This window comes from Perca flavescens, chromosome 6 (genome assembly GCF_004354835.1).
Source record: "Perca flavescens isolate YP-PL-M2 chromosome 6, PFLA_1.0, whole genome shotgun sequence".
Lineage (NCBI taxonomy): Eukaryota > Metazoa > Chordata > Actinopteri > Perciformes > Percidae > Perca > Perca flavescens.
Window position 1 is genome coordinate 29,386,432 of NC_041336.1, and position 17,175 is coordinate 29,403,606.

General features: G+C 41.9%; 1 protein-coding gene across 1 annotated transcript; it reads left to right on the top strand.

Moving 5' to 3' along the window:
- Positions 1-1,335: 1,335 nt before the first annotated feature.
- On the top strand, positions 1,336-14,460 carry LOC114557722 (galanin receptor type 1). The gene is made up of 3 exons (XM_028581350.1): positions 1,336-2,001; positions 2,077-2,142; positions 14,140-14,460. The coding sequence occupies exons 1-3, from the start codon at positions 1,336-1,338 to the stop codon at positions 14,458-14,460; spliced, it is 1,053 nt and encodes a 350-aa protein (XP_028437151.1).
- Positions 14,461-17,175: the final 2,715 nt, after the last annotated feature.

A 17,175-nucleotide genomic window follows, 5' to 3' on the forward strand; every position in this document is an offset into this window, starting at 1 on the left:
ATTTAAAATACACACTTTTGACTCGTTTCAAAAATTAGGATTCCAATGGAATCGTTTTATATTGGAATCGTTTGGAAAATTTGGTTTCGAATCCGATCATCGGTTCTAAATTTAACATGCGCAAGTTCTGGTTTTCTGTAGCGGCCACCGTACTTCCAGGTGCTTGTTGTGTTGCAGCCATGAAGCACAGAGTAAGCTGCGCTCTAAAGTGGTGCTGAAAAAAAACTGTAAATTACCACTGAATCTAAATAAAATGTCCCTCTTATCTGTGAAATAAGCATGTGCATTTAACTCCACCCCTCAGAGAATTGGAAGTGAATCAATAAGAACCGGAATCAAAAGGAAGAATCGGAATTGGAATCAGAATTGTTAAAATCAAAAGATAGCAAAGCAATAAGAAATCCAAAATATTATTTCAGAGTCCATATTTTCTTTTTTATGTGACTTCCCGACATGTCTGATCCCTTTGCTGGTTATGCAGCACTTTTACATTATCATGTTTGTACACTGCAGCTGTCATGGCATCTTGACCCCCACTCACATCACAAATATACCACATATTCTCGCGTAATATACATTTTTCATTCATGCATAATTGCTGAAATAACGTGGAACTTGTTGACGTTTTCATAAAGCATAATTCCATATTTATGAAAGGAGAATAAAACCTCAAGTAAGACCATACCAAGACTGCCGAAAAAGAATGTTGAGTGATTTATAGGAATTTTCACAATCCAGGCAATTGCACCCGAGCCATACTGTGTCAGAACTAATTGAGTCTGACTTAAGAAAAATACTTTGGCCTCTGGCATCCAAATTGAACATAAGTGATTTTTAGAAACAAAATGTATCCAGATAAATATTCCCTTTCCCCCCTCAGCTTTTCTTGGGAGGTGGTACACTGGGTGCTGACGTGAATTGGCACAGCCCAGCCCCCGCTATAATGTGAGGGGGGAAAAGTCCACACGCAAAGACTGCGGGCTACAGTGGGGATGAGCGCGGACGGTGCGCAGACGCATCAGGTGCGCACAAGGACAGACTCCAAGACGCGCAGCGGCAAGACTTACTTTACAGGGAAGTACATCGCTGTGTTTACACGTATTACTAATGTGAGTTCTGAAGAAAAAAAAAAAAATAAATAGATCGAGGGATTTACAAAAAAAATAAAGATACAAGAAAGCAGTGTCTACTGGAGCGCTCATGAAGACGCACGGGACCACAAACTCCTGCTCTTAAAATTGTCATGAAGCAGCAGCGAGGCACAGACCTCCCATAGGTCCTTTTTTTTTTATTTGCAACGTTTCAAGTTCATCTAAAGGGGGAACAAAATAAATCATGAACTTATCGGAGTCTGTTTGGCTCTGGGAAGAGCCACGGAACCTCAGCACATCGGAGGGAGATGACCAGAAACTTTTATTCGGGATAGGCACGGATAATTTCATCACGCTGCTGGTTTTCGGGCTCATCTTTACGCTCGGCGTGCTGGGCAACTCCATGGTGATCACCGTGCTGGCGCGGAGTAAACCAGGGAAACCACGGAGCACCACTAACATATTCATCCTCAACCTGAGCATCGCAGACCTGTCCTACCTGCTCTTCTGCATCCCTTTCCAGTCCACCATCTACATGATGCCGACGTGGGTCCTGGGCGCATTCATCTGCAAATTCATCCACTATTTCTTCACTGTATCCATGCTAGTGAGCATCTTCACTCTGTCTGCCATGTCCGTGGACCGATACATTGCCATCGTGCACTCCAGAAAGTCCTCCTCCATCCGGGTGGCGAAGCATGCTTTGATCGGGGTGGCGGTGATTTGGATACTCTCTCTGGCCATGGCTGCGCCCGTCATGTATTACCAGAGCCTTTTCCACCGAGGAGAGAATCACACCTTCTGCTGGGAATGGTGGCCCGATCAAAACCAGAAGAAAGTCTATGTCGTTTGCACGTTTGTCTTTGGTTATGTGTTGCCTCTTCTGCTGATTTCCTTCTGTTATGCAAAGGTAAGGAAAGCTATTGACACTCAATAATTATGACTATCAAACAACTATATCTTACCTTTATTTCTTTGCTTACAGGTTTTAAATCACTTGCACAAAAAACTAAGAAATATGTCTAAAAAGTCAGAGGCATCAAAGAAAAAGGTATGTATTAAGCTGTCTTTTTGGAGGGTTGGGGTGGGAGTGTCATGTATTACAGCCATATGTCAGCAAACTGCAATCAGTAACACACATTGAATAAACACTGGATAACAAATGGATAGATGGGTTGATTTGTTACCTGTTGATTTACAGCAGAATTACATCAATGTGCAGGAGTTTGAATTATAAACAATATGACTGTGTGTGGAATGGCACACTTTTAAGTTCATAGTCTGTGAAAGAAATGTAGTCAAAATCAGAATCAGCTTTAATGGCCAAGTAAGTGTGTGAACACAGAAGAGGAATTTGACTCTGGCTTTTTGTTGCTCTCAAAGTACATACAGAGAAATAGACAGGACGGCTTACAACGAGGACAACAAAGCTGGGCAAGGCAAACATTTGACTACTATGTACGGATATAAGTATGAATATAAAAAGTGCATATACACATAAACATGCATACACATACATATGCATACACATATGTAGATACACACATCAACAAACAGCTCTATGAGGATTGTAAACCGTAATACAATAGGGCGATGCAAAAGTGTAAATGGTACTGGAATAAATACATAATTATTAATGTAACAGGTTGCTTCTATATCTGAGGTATATATACAGTATATATGTATATATATATATATATAATATGACATATAGGCCTATTGTATGTTTGACAGATATTTGCATATTTAAATGATGTTTTTAACACTGTAAAATATATTATTTACGTGGAAATATATATAAAGTAGATAATTTCCTTGATTCAAATCATACTTAAATCACGGAAAATATTCATTGTGTAATACATTTTTACATACAAGTGACCACCGCCATCATTATGATGACGATAATGTCGCCAATGATGATGATTATGATGGCCAAAGATGTCACGAAGGTGTATCTTTACTGAAATACCCTCCATCCATCTGGATCTGTGCAATTCACGGTTCACTAGGCAGCCACATGCTCTTATGTGGACATGTGGTTCGATTCAAAGCAGTTCACTAGGCAGCCACATGTTCTCTTGTGGACATGTGGTTCGATTCAAAGCAGGGGTCAGCGTCCTTGGCCTTTTTAGGAAGATATATCACAGGGACCCGCAGTCCTGCGCACATTAATCAGCGAGGGGGGCTAGTCCGTCTGCACCATATGCTCTAACATTTCCTCCCATTCAACAGGCAGTCAGAGGAAACTATTTCCATCGTCTCTGTTGTTCCTTAGGGCCAAAATGATGAATATTAATGTTATAATTCTTACTGTTAACTGGCACACTCCAGCAAAGTGGCCACAAGGCGAAGTGCAATTAAGGCGCCATCTAGCCTTCCTTTTTCCTGGGGGAGGCCATTAAGCTGCCCTGAGAGCCGATTATCTGCTGTCGCCCGCTTGATTGTCTCTCCGCCTATCTGAAGGTGCTTTGATACGCACCTCTCTACATGCTTTATTGCCATGAGGCTTAAAACAGGAACGCCACATATTCTGCTGATTTACAGCGCTCACTGTGCAGAGCAGGCTACTGATCGAGACTACACAGAGGGAATGTTACACTGACAGCTTTGTGACAAACAGTTGGCAAACAGTGCTTTAAAGCCCGCCTCTATAATTACCTTGTTAGTCTAGCTACTGTTAAACTATAACTAATGTCAGAACTGACTGATGCACACACATATTAAATCTGAGTAAGGTATCAACAACTTCAGTGATTTATTTGACACTGAAAGCTGCAACATGCATATTTACTTTTCAATGAATATACACGTATGGTGCCAAATACTGTGTTTCCTCAGTGGTCTCTGGTTTATTCAGCGTGTGTCATAGAACATGTTTAATGATAATAAGAAGACTAATAGACAGTCTCTGTTCCTGTCCCTGTCGCATATAGGATTCAGTTCAACATTCTCACTCTTATAGAGCATTGCACAGTCAGGCTCCTGCATATGTGGCCAAACTACTTCACCCATACTCGCTCTCTTAGGTCTAATATTATACATTTGCTATCTGTTCCATGCACCCAGCTTAAGACTCACGGCGAATGAGCATTTGAGTTCATAGCATCTAAGCTTTAGAATGCTCTGCCTCTCCCCTTACAGTCCGCTGTTTCTGTGGACTCGGATAAAGACTAGTCTGGATCAACGACTTACTTTTTCTTATTAAACATGGTTCATTTACCCGTTAGTTCCGCCGGAGGTCCCTCACCTTCCGCTTTCTTTGTGTTTATGTTAAACTTCGTTCACATCCAGGAACAGCAACTGTTCCTTGATGTTCCTGGAGCTAGCAAACTAACGTTACACGCTTAAAATGGCAAGTTTTGAAGAAAATTTGGATCGTACGACAAGGCAGGCCTGCTTGGTTCTTTCAGGGAATGATTGTAAAGATTTACAATGAACACGTTTACGGCATTTCTTCTCTAACTGGGACGTTTTGCTGTGGACAAAATACACACAGCGATACACTGATAAGAGCAAATGATGTTTAACCATGTATCCAGCTAAATGATATAGCTCACGTTTCTGAATGCAAATGTTCCACCAAAACAAGTTCCTTCCCGAGACTATTTTGCAGAGCCACCATCGCTCCGTCCGGAAGTTAGCGCCGCCCAAGATGATTGGGTTTGGTTTAAAGAAATACAAACAACTCCTGAACGTTTTGTCTCCTGTTTTTTAATATGTATTCAGTGCAATTCAGTTAAATTTTATTTGTAGTATCAAATCATAACAAGCGTTATCTCAAGACACTTTACAGATAGAGTATGTCTAGACCACACTCTCTAATTTACAAAGACACAACAATTCCAGTAATTCCCCCATTTAGTGCGACAGTGGTGAGGAAAACTTCCTTTTAGGGAGAAACCTCGGACAGACCCGGGTTCTTGTCTGACGGTGCCAGTTGGGGGTGTGATGAACAGTGGCAATAGTAGTCACAATAAAGATAATGGAATTGTGACTAGAAATAGTAGTTTTAGTAGTTCATGGTGTAGCAGGGCACTGCAGGGTGTTACAGGGTGTAGCAGGGCACAGCAGGACGTAGCAGGGTGTATTATATTCTCTTGTATGTTTCTCATGTCCTGGTAAAACACTTTGCAATTTTATCTGTGAAAAGCGTATTATGAATACATTTTACTTACCTACTTAAAGGGATACGCCACTGTTTGTTGAAATAGGGCTTTTACGGTCTCCCCTAGCTGTAGATAGGTGGGCCAACGCATTTTTTGTGCATGCATCGTTTTAGTCCAATGCAACACCGGCAGCGCCGCCGCTAGTTAGCTTAGCGTAGTGAATGGAATCCTATGTTGCCGGTTAGCATGTTGTGAGTAAAAGTGAGCCAATGCGTTGGCCCACCTATCTACAGCCAGGGTGGACCGTGATAAGCCCTATTTCAACAAACGGTGGCGTATTCCTTTAATTCACAGTATAGTACAGTATGTCCCCTTTAAAAATGGACAATGGATAATATATTGGCAAATTTATTGTTATTTTGTTTATTATTAAACATGTATTTATGAAGGTAGGCTGGTTGGGTAGGTGAGCATACTGTTTTACAGCAACAGCCTGTTTAAAGTCACACTGAAAAACACAGTAACAAAATAGCATAGAATAATATACAGGAAACATAGTCAGTATACTTAAACACTTTATAGACCAAGTGCCTTGAAAAAGAATAATGAACTACAATATGAAAGCCATCACTCAAAGGAGTTTTCACTTCCTTCCATGGTTAAATCTAGGTAAAAGGGCTGCCAGGCAAAGCACATTTTGAAGAGAAAACTGATTTTGATAAGACACCTGTCCTGTTACAGGTCACTGTGACTCCCTGGCTGCTTTCTCTGCACTCTAACACATTGGGTCCCAAACTGGGGTATGTGTACCCCCAGGGGTACGCGAAATGACGGAGAAGTGACGTAGGTGGTAAGCAGAACAAAAAAATATTTCAGAGTGCGTGGGTGGGGTTACTGAAGGGGTAGGACGACGAAGTTTGGAAAACAGCTGCCTCAACGGAGATACTGTAAAAAGCTGACCAGGCTGCTCTGTTGGGTATCTTGTGTTAAACTCTCTCACACATTGATGGTCACTGTTACTGAAATCACAATACAGTGTCTTCTAGCTGTCACCAAATGTCAAAGAAATATGAATGATAGTTCTCATAATCAATCTTTCACTGATTAATGCTGACTGTATATGTAAAGGAATAGTCCAACAGTCTGGAAACTACACTTGTTTGCTTTTTTGACCATATAGTTAAATAAAGAGATAAATACACTCTCATGTCTGTACTGTAAATATGAAGCTACAGCAGCAGGTTAGCTTAGCATAAAGACCAGAAACTGCTAGCCTGGCTATCAGGCCAGTGCTTTGCATGTTGGCTCGCTGCCAGCCGTGTGGGTCTGCCTAATGTCAGCTGGGATCGGCTCCCCCTGCAAGCTTGTAAAGAAGTGGTTGCAGATAATGGTTGCATAATTATGGAAAAACCAAAATGTAATAACAGAAAGTTGCAGTTTTACAGACCGTTATGTGAGGGACTACATTATTTCTTGGCCAGCAGCAGTGACTCTTTCAAAGCTTCAGTAGGTAAGTTTAAAAAAAAAAGTACATTTTGTCATATTTGCTGCAACTGTCATTATTTCCTGACAGTGGTACCTAATATGTGAAAAAAAAGTATGTCTCTTTGTCTCCTTCTAGTGCTTCTAATGGCATTTGCAAAATTCCACCGCGCCCAAAGATTTACAACCAATCAGACTTGAGGAGTCTCCAACGCAGTGTCAATGACTGCTTGTGAACTGTGGTCAAACTGTCAAACTGGGTAGCGATGATCAAATATGAATCAAGATTCTGTTTCCGCATTACTTATTTCTTGCCTTAAAATGTTTTCAGAAACATTTTAGTGTACTGTTTAGCTGTAAAATGAGACAATTTGTGACCAAATCAAGTGAAAACCAAGCTCCGTCTGTTGTCCGACTGGCCTGAGCAAACTTTCTGTTTAATTTTTCGCTTCTATCATTTCTCTCAATGTAGTTGCTGGGGTTTCCATGATTAAACGGCGACCCGTGGCAGCAAGTCAAAAAAGTTGAACCATTGTAAATGCAGGGGCAAAAAGCTGTCCGTGGCAATATTTTGTAAATCTTTGGACTGCTTCCAGTCTTGACACTAAGCTATGCTAACTATCTCCTGATTGTAGCTTCATATTCACTGTACCAATATGAGAGTGACATCGATCTTTCATCTAATTCTTGGCAAGAAAGCGGAAAAAGCACATCTAGTATTTATTTAAGCTTTAAATAGGTTGTCTCAAAGGAAAATCATGGTTGTTCTGAATCAGAGTAGTGCTATCAAGTAACTATGAAGTTAGTTGGTGTCATGTTCGGAAGCTCATTTTGTGTGCCGTCATATTAGTATTAGCAGATATGTCAAGGGTGCTTTTCACAAAAGGTCAAATGAATGAAAATTGAATGAATTGCAAGCGGGCCACACAGTGTCCTTGGTGGAAAGCAGGGAGAATTTGTTCAAATAAGTGGTTACTCAATAGTTTGTGTGGTTCACTCGGCTCTCTTTAGCTCACCACCAGGCCTGTGAAATATAATGTCAGTGACAGCTGGGAAAAGCAAGGTTACTCCCAATGAAAACCTCTTATCACCCTCAGTAGGAATCCGTCAGCCTCCAAAAGGCAAACGAGACATTTTCAAAAGCCAAATCTCCCCCGCAAAAAGTAGTAACACTTCCTAAAACTTTCCGGAAGTCCTTTGTGCATAAGACAAATTAGTTTTCTATGAATCTCTTTCCCCCTCTGGTTTTCAAATCTGAAATGTTTTGTATTTTCTTTTTCAAATTTATGACTGGTTAATGTTCTTGGGAATACCAGAGTGTTGGAGTTCATTAGTTCATTTTTCTTGGCAAATAATAATCTTTTAATGGATTTTCAGTGTAGAACAAGAGGTTTAATGGCTGGTAATTACTGTAGTTTTCTCTCAGTAGTATGAGCCTGTCGGGCATCCAGACGGAGCACACAGATGGTTATGGACCAATTAGGAAAATGGAATATTTGGCCAAGTTGTCTTGAAATTGTTTAACAACATCCGTAAAGTAAAACAGGGACAGCTAACGACCAAACAGCTTGTCTTGACAGAGACAGAGATCCTTATTTGAGTGTTACTGATCCTGATCTGAGTAATGCTATGCTAACTGAATGAATTAACAGCGTCACTCAACATCAAACATTCATTTCCCAGTGGCTTCAATAGTAATTTAAAGTAACATTTAATGGACATTTACAAAAAAATGTGGGAACTTTTAATTCATTTAGCAACATTTTCAGTTCAATAATAGTGCTTTAAAGGAACACTCCGACTTATTGGGAATTTAGCTTATTCACCGTAACCCCCAGAGTCAGATAAGTTGATACATACCCTTCTCATCTACGTGCGTGCTGTAAGGCTGTCTGACGGTTCCAGCATTAGCTTAGCCTAGCACAGATCCTGCAGGTAACTGGTTCCAACTAGCCTACTGCTCCCAATTGTGACAAAAGTGACAAAATAACACCAACATGTTCCTATTTACATGTTGTGATTTGTATAGTCACAGTGTGTACAAAAAACAACGTAACATGAGACACAGCCATCTTCTAACAGTAAACAAACCGGGAACTATATTCTCAGACAGGCTTGCTGCGAGCATATCACTCCGCCCAAGTACTATATTATTCCGCCTGAGAATATAGTTCCCGGTTTGTTTACAGTTAGAAGACGGCGGTGTCTCATGTTACGTTGTTTTTTGTACACCCTGTGACTCTATAAATCACAACATGTAAATAGGAACATGTTGGCGTTATTTTGTCACTTATTCGGAGCAGTAGGATTACTGGAACCATTCACCTGATGTTCTGTGCTGGCCTGATGCCGCTGGAGCCGTCAGACAGCGTTACAGCACGCACGGAGATGAGAAGGGTCTGTATGGACTTGTCTTATGGCGTTTTTCCATTACATGATACCTGCTCGACTCGCCTCGACACTACTTGACTCTACTCGCCTCGACTCGCTGTGCGTCCGTTTTCCATTGCAGATTTTAGTATCGCCTCAGCGTGGCTGGTCGTCATAGCGACTGCCGTGGCCGTGGCTTAGTAGCTTGCTTTTCCCATTGACATATCCCCGACGCATTTCCTGGTTCTCCGTCTCCGTAAACAACATGATATCAAAGAGATAGTTAACGTTTACTGCTCCAGATTTCCCACCATGGTCACATATATATGACTCTAGAGTCGCTACTCGCTTTGTTTCTCTCACATATATATGACTCTAGAGTCGCTACTCGCTGCGGAGATAATCGCCGTCACTCTCTCACTTCTCCCTCGCTCACTAGCTCCCCACACACACACATACGGCGACTCGACACACACACATCACACATGCACACACCAGTGCACCAGTATAACCATCAGGCCACTTGTATGCTACGGAGAAAGCTCTGCGTGGAGCCTCCGGCAGCAAAAAAACACCGCTGGCTAAACTATTTAAAAATGCCGTCTCTCGCTAGCAATGCAGTGATCAGTGATGCTTCTTTCCGACCAATCAGCAGCCTGCAGGGTTTCACGTCACCTTCTCGGCTCGCCTCAGCTCGCTTGGAACCTCGACTGAGCAGGTACTAAAAAAAGTACCTGTTAGCAGGTACCAGGTACTTTTTTTCGTAATGGAAAACCAAAAAAGGCGAGTAGAGTCGAGGCGAGGTGAGTAGGTACCATGTAATGGAAAAGCGCCATTACTCTGGGGATTACAGTGAATAAGCTAAATTCCCAATAATTCGGTGTGTTCCTTTAAAGTCCCCAAAATGCAACTCAAACCGTCATGAGGGTCCAACTCAGGACCTCATGCCTGGGGACCCCCATGCCAATGAGCCAATAAGAAAGTTCCTCAAAGTGAAGTGCATAATTTTGGTTAGCAGTTTTCCCCCCTCTTAAGCCCAAGACACATCAAGCCGATAATCGGCGTCGGACAGTCTGGCAAGGTCAGTGACTCAAATCTGTTCCGTGTGTTCCGTGCCGTCGTCCGTCCAAGAGGCCATCGGCCTTCATTTTGGCTGATTTGACATGTATAATCGGCGGGGCTGGCACTGCCGGCAGTTGGACTCAAATGACCCATCTGATTGGTAGAGTGCTAACCCGGAAACGGTGAGCGGAATGAGCGTGACTAGAGTCTCTCAAAATCTGACGAAAATCTTTTAAACTGACATTTGTCGATCTGAAATGAAGTCAGATTCAGCAACTGCATGGCCTATTTCTCGCTTAAAATGTTTTCAGAAAGACGTTTCGGTGAGCTATTTTAATACAATATGAGATCGTATTCTGAACGAGCCGCCATGACAGTCTGTTTTTGAATTTCCGGAGAAAACAAACCCACGTGACGCGTTGGTCCAATGAGCTGCCGGTTAAAATTTTTTGGTCGACAATACAGATTAGCGCCGCCTGCTGTTATGGAGACATACTACTTATTCTCGTCGCTTTGGTGTGTTCCGAGGCACTTTTTTGACCAATTTGGGGAGATTGATCAGCCCAACTGCCTTTTCTGGCAAGGGTCTACCGTCAGGTCGGTGTGTCTGGGCCTTAATACCTATTTAAAACCAGATTTGAAAAAAGGTATTTTTATTGTATAAATTCTCACATACAACATGCAGCAATCTTTCACAGACATGGAGCGGTAATTACTACATCACTTCCGGAGGATTCCGCTGATTTTTACATTATTACGTTCACAGTTAACTTAACTGACTGGTGACAAAACCACTGAATAAATATCTACACTGAAGCAATACTGTCGTTAAAGACCCGCTGATCGCTGAGACCCTGATTCTCTGATATGAATGCCCGCATTGCATTGTGGGATATGGGCTTCGCATGCGCCCCACTCGGCCAATATCGTAGTGTTCTGTCTTACAGCATACTGTAATATTTCACTGGTAATAAGATCGAAATAATATTATTAAAATAAAGAAATGAATACCATGATAACATCTAAATAAATGTTGATAGATGTAGCGTTATAGTTTTAAAAAGATAAAATAAACAACAAAGCAATCCAGCTTCCCTGCTAATAAGACCAAAATAATAACTTTAAAGGAATACATATAAACCGTGATAAGATCTGGTGAATAAATGTTGATTAAAACAGCGGTTATAGGGGTAAAAATACCAATAATAGCAAAATAAAAAAAATAAAGAAAACACATTACAGCAGCCATAACACAATAGCGTAACCCATGAAGTGTCTAACTAGAACTAAACATTTCAAACATAAAACAAAACCACAGCCACAGAAAAATAAATGAATAAATCAACAGGACGGCCTGACTTTTATTAGTTGTGTCTTCCTGTGGTGATGCTGCTGTTTAGATAAGCCTATAATAACTGATGGCTCTCAGGGGGTTGAGGTGAAGATATGAATATGTTATGGAGGCTATCCAAATAAAGCATGGTTATTAACATACTGCTCTGTGGGAACCACTGTGTGTGTGTGTGTGTGTGTGTGTGTGTGTGTGTGTGTGTGTGTGTGCTTGCATGTGTACATATTGTATTATGATCGGCCTGACATCTCTGGCCAATATTGACCTTTCATTTCATACTGCACATGGTCCACTCAGCGACAGTTATCTGACGTGATCAATGAGATTTATCATAAAACTGCTGCACTCGACTGTGAGAACTGCCGGTCAGTGTGAGAGTTTTAGGCTTATTTATTATTTTATTTTAGTCTGAGTTGCAAAGTTAAGAAGGTTTTTGCCATAATGACTTTCGTCATTTTACTGCATTGTACTCTACTCATTTTCTTAATTAATTGAATCCTTTTTTTGGCCACAGTGGCAACGCAACAAACACTAATGAATCATCATCTTATGAAGTTGTTAATGTCAACGTTTGAATGTTAGCAACAGTCGCCTGTTTACACATCCAGCAGACACGGAGCAACATTAACATTTATTTGGGAGACATTTGGAGTCGTGTTTCTGGCCACCTGATGCATTGAAGCCCAATATTTACTCTACTTTTAGGTCTGTTTTGGTCTCCCATCAACTTCTGAGGGACATATCTGGCTCTGTTGATGCTCACTATCTAGCTAGTCCCTAATATAACTCTGACATTTGGTAATAAGCAGGTATAGCACAACGGATTTATCAGAACGTTTTCACTGAAAACAGCTGCTGGCTGCTGTTACACTGATGAGAGCATGAGACTGAAACAAACAATAAATGTTGGATAACGATAACGGAAGTTAAAAAAAGAATTTGTGTAGCCGCTCCGCGATTCGGATCCACTCCAAAAATGTAATTTAATTGAATGGGTTCTTCCACGGCCCATGAGCCTTCCACCAAGTTTCTAAAAAAATCAGGCCAGCCTAAGATTATTTGTTCTAGGAGATGGATCAATCCTGTTAATGTTCATGTTGTGTTATTATCACAAAAAAAATCAGGCCAGCAGTTTTTCTGTAATCCTGCTGACAAACAAACATACAGAGAGATAAACCAAGCTGAAAACATAACCTCCTTGGTAAAGGTAAATATTACCAAGTGAGTGAGCATTTTCGCATCTTTTCCCCCATTGTTTTGGTTTTCGGGCCACAACTGTGTTGTTGTCAACCCAATTACAGCCGCAGCAGGCAGCTGTTTATGGTGAACAAACTCAAACCAAATACCTGCCCAGCACCACATGGCAGATGGACAAGTTACTAGCTGGAGAAGATGGTGGATCATTTATTGGCTAAAGAGCCAGATTCATGTTCTCAAGAGTTTGTAAGCAGAACTAAAAGGAGAGAGAATATTGGACCTATAGGCTACATTCTCCAGATTGCAGATTACTATTGAATCCAAATGAATGCTAACGTTGCTCTGTGTCTGTAGGATGTACAAATAGGCAACTTTTGCTTACACTTTTGCTATGAATACCATGATAATATACAATTTTTGTTAAAAACAGCAACAACTTGTGTACTTTAAACGGGTTAATTTCCGGATTTCGCTGTACGTAAACAATTGTGTATTTATCTGATGGCAATTGAGTTTTAAGTCTTAACAGTCTCACATTGCCCAGGAAGTTCACTCTGTATCAAAACATAGTTATCACAGAATAATTTACTGAAAGTAACAAAAAAATTAAATCATGAACTACAGGTGTAGCAAGGTAAATTTGTAGGCCGCAGATGACATATGGCAAAGGTTGGGTGTATCATAGCACACAATGCTGTAGAATAAGAATAAAGACTAATAGGGGAGCAGCAGAATAATAAAAAAAGAAAGTTATCCAAGGCACTAACATCTCAAAACCATACTTTATTCTTTCATCCTGAATAAGACTTAAACCTGAGAACAGCATTAATGTTGTCACTGTTGTCTCTGAGGGCACTGGTAAGCCGATTGAAAACAAATTCTCATTTGCAACGATGACCTGTCACGTTCACACAGTTACGCATTCATACCTGGAAGCTGCCCAATACAACCACACCTCTGATCTGCTGGCCACTGAGCAGAGGATTTTTTAAGGGCCTTGAGGGAGGGACAAGCGCTGCTCTTTCACTTCCCCACCCAGATTTATCCTGTCGGTCTGGGGATTGAACCAACGACCGCGTGGTCACAAGTTCACTTCTCTAACCTTTCTCAAACCTTAGCCACCACTGCCCAACCACATTTTAGGGGTACCAAAGTGTTACATACCACCAACCCTCCATAGGTTTGGTTGTACATAAGACTAACAATACACAAATAACAATAAACACAAGAATACTCATTCAGTGTTAACCTAGATTTTATTTATCACTGCGCATGCATAATGTCCCCTCTTTGGGGATAAAGTTGGGGTCAAAAATGTATGAACATATTTGTCACAGTAAGGGTGGCGAGAGGGGGGTCAAGGCCTAATATTACGGGGGCACTAGCTACCCTTACGCCCCACCCCTAGAACCGCCACTGCACTGACTAAATCTATTTCCTACTTCTCTGTTCTCTGTCCCCCATGTGTGGCTCCCAGACTGCTCAGACGGTGCTGGTGGTGGTGGTGGTGTTCTGCATTTCTTGGCTCCCTCATCACGTGGTTCACCTGTGGGTGGAGTTCGGGACCTTCCCGCTGAACCAGGCCTCCTTCGTGTTACGGGTGGCCGCCCACTGCCTGGCTTACAGCAACTCGTCTGTCAACCCGGTCATCTACGCCTTCCTGTCGGAGAATTTCCGGAAGGCCTACAAGCAGGTGTTCAAATGCCAGATCGGTACCGGTGACTCCCCGCTCAACGACGTCAAGGAGATCCGCAGCAAAGCAGACACTCCGCCCTCCACCAACTGCACCAACGTCTGACTGGCCGGGTGTGGATGGTGACATGGAGACTATGGAGACTGTCACACTGAGACTCAATGTAAAGTCAGAGTGACAGAGCCGTCAGACATGAGAGGTTTTCCTTGATGTACATACTGTAAGTATGGATGCTTGGGTATTGCTACAGCTGTGCTGTTCCACATAAGTGCTGTTCGTTATACCTCGCCTAGAGAAGATGAAGCCCCTGTGGCTGAATGCTTAGTCCCTCTGTGATCAGTCTCTGTTCCCTTCTTTCATAATACAAACCTGTGGGGTCTGGAACTCAGGAAAATTACCCTCTCTCTAAAGTAAAACTTGTTTTGATTGTAGACACTATTGTACACGTCACATCATGGTATATTTGCAAGCCAATACATAAAAAAATATGAGGTCATCGTACTTTCAGACTTCAAACGGATTCAAAATCTCAATTGGAGTCTTTTTTCAAGATTATTATTGCATTACCATACTGTTTGAATGTGTCTTTTCTGTCTGAAGAAAATTTTACAGAACTGTGATTTTTCTTTCTTCAGGAAGGGCTTATCATTCCAAATTGGGTAAACACATTACACTTACTGATCCCAGTAATGTTCTGTTACTTTGAGGCTAGAGGGTCGGCTTGTTTTCTGTCTTATCAGGAACTAGATGGTGAGATGTGCATTCAGTAAAGAAAATGGTCTGGGACATATTAGCTTGGTTAGCTTCACGCAGAGGCTCCAGGTAGCTAGCCTCTATCAAAAGAGAAGAAATGTGACCCTTAGTAACTGTAAAATTGTCATTAATGTATATGTTATGTAAATTCAGACAATGTAAAATGCACAACACAAAGTGTAGGCTGGCCCCTTGTTAAAGGTGGAGTCAGCAATTCTAATCCAAAACACCTCCTCATGGTCTGTTAGCCGTCCGCTCTGTGTGTGCGCGGAAAATAAATCCGGTGTTAAAACTCCGGGGCTGCAACATGACATCATGACTTCGTGTAAACATACACGCCCACTGTGGCGTGTTATCTGTATGCATTTTGAGCTATCCGTATGTCTACGCTGTATACAGCAGACATAAACATACACGCCACTTTCTACGAATGGCGTGTCATCGCGTAAACATACATGCCACTTGGCTTTAGAAAAGTGGCATGGTTATCTGTACGCATTTTGAGCACCTTATACAGCGGACGGGTTGGGTTTAGGAAAAGAAGAATGGGGTTGGCTTTAGTAAAAGAAGAAAGCGACATGCGGGACATGATCCCCAGTCTCCTGGCTGAAAGTCCTGTGTTTTACCCATCTTCCACCCCGACCAACTTCGCCCTTTCATACTACTCGCTATGGCGTAAATTCACACGCAACCACTAGGTAATGTAAGTCAATGGAGGCCAAACGGTGTTTATAACAGCCAATAAATGCAATTGGTGAGTCATACATACGCCACTTCATGAGATCAGTCTGGGGGCTGAAACAGGAGGCAAACGCACAAGTTCCAAAAACTAAAGTTCCTTAAATGGCCACTTGAGGCTGGCTCCAAAAGCACATCAATGCCCATAGACCCCCAGGTTAAAATTTCCAACTTTACAGCAGAATTAAACATGTTTACAGCCTGGTACCCTTTTAGACACAATAATTAAGTTTCCCCTTCTTGACAACTGTACAGGGGTAAAGTTTTATATTACTCATCCGTTTACATTACATTCAGGCTTAAAGTTTTGTATAATTAGGGCCACGGCCGCTTTGAGTGACAAGTGGCAGCAGTCACACATTGACTGTAGGCTTCACTCGGCCCAACCATGCTGCATCCACGCTCCACCTCTTTGCCCCCTTTTGGATTAGCCGGGAGTTAGGTGGCGTCAGGCACTGCCAAGATGGCCACGGCCAGAGCAACCGGGAGCTGCCCACTTTGAGATTTTGGCTCTTTAGAAACCTGGGTGACGTCACGGAGACTGCGTCCATATTTTATACAGTCTATGGCTCAGGCACAGCTGGCTCTGTAAATGGGAAACAAACAAAGTGGCTGGAATACAGCCATACAACACTATTCTGGCTACCCCCTCCCCACTCCCCCATTCCATTGTTGTCCAGACTCGCAGACTCCACCTTTAAACTGCAACAACATGTCCTTTCCTATTTCTACACATGTTAAATACATAAGATGCAACGTGTGTGTGTGTGTGTGTGTGTGTGTGTGTGTGTGTGTGTGTGGATAAAAGCTACGTCGGAGCTGTTCTAAGCAACAGAAGGAATGTAAAGAGTAATTGATTACATTTTGCAGGTAACTTGCCTAACACTGCTGACAAAAGGTTGCCACTGTACATAAGAATAATAACCATGACCATTGTCATTGCACTTACTATGCCTGTATTTTAAATGTGGTTGAAAATATCATAGACACTGAAGCTGATATTCACATATGCCTGTAAAAGCCTCACTCTTTATTTGGCCGTTATGTTGTGTTGACAGTTTTCAGATTGTGTCGTGCTGTGTGACTGAGCCAGGCTGTTGGACGTATATAAAGTGTAATGCACCATTTCTTTTGGACCCTTTCTGGTACCCATCTTTCTAAACATAAAACAATCGAACAGGAGATCCTGTGGAGGTGAATAATTTGGATGTTGTATGCTATTTGTGATGTGCCAAGCCTCCACACAGCAGCTTTACCTCAGTATAACAAGATCATTAAAACTAAACAATACGGGACCTTTACCTTGGACCTGCAGTATCGCACAGTATT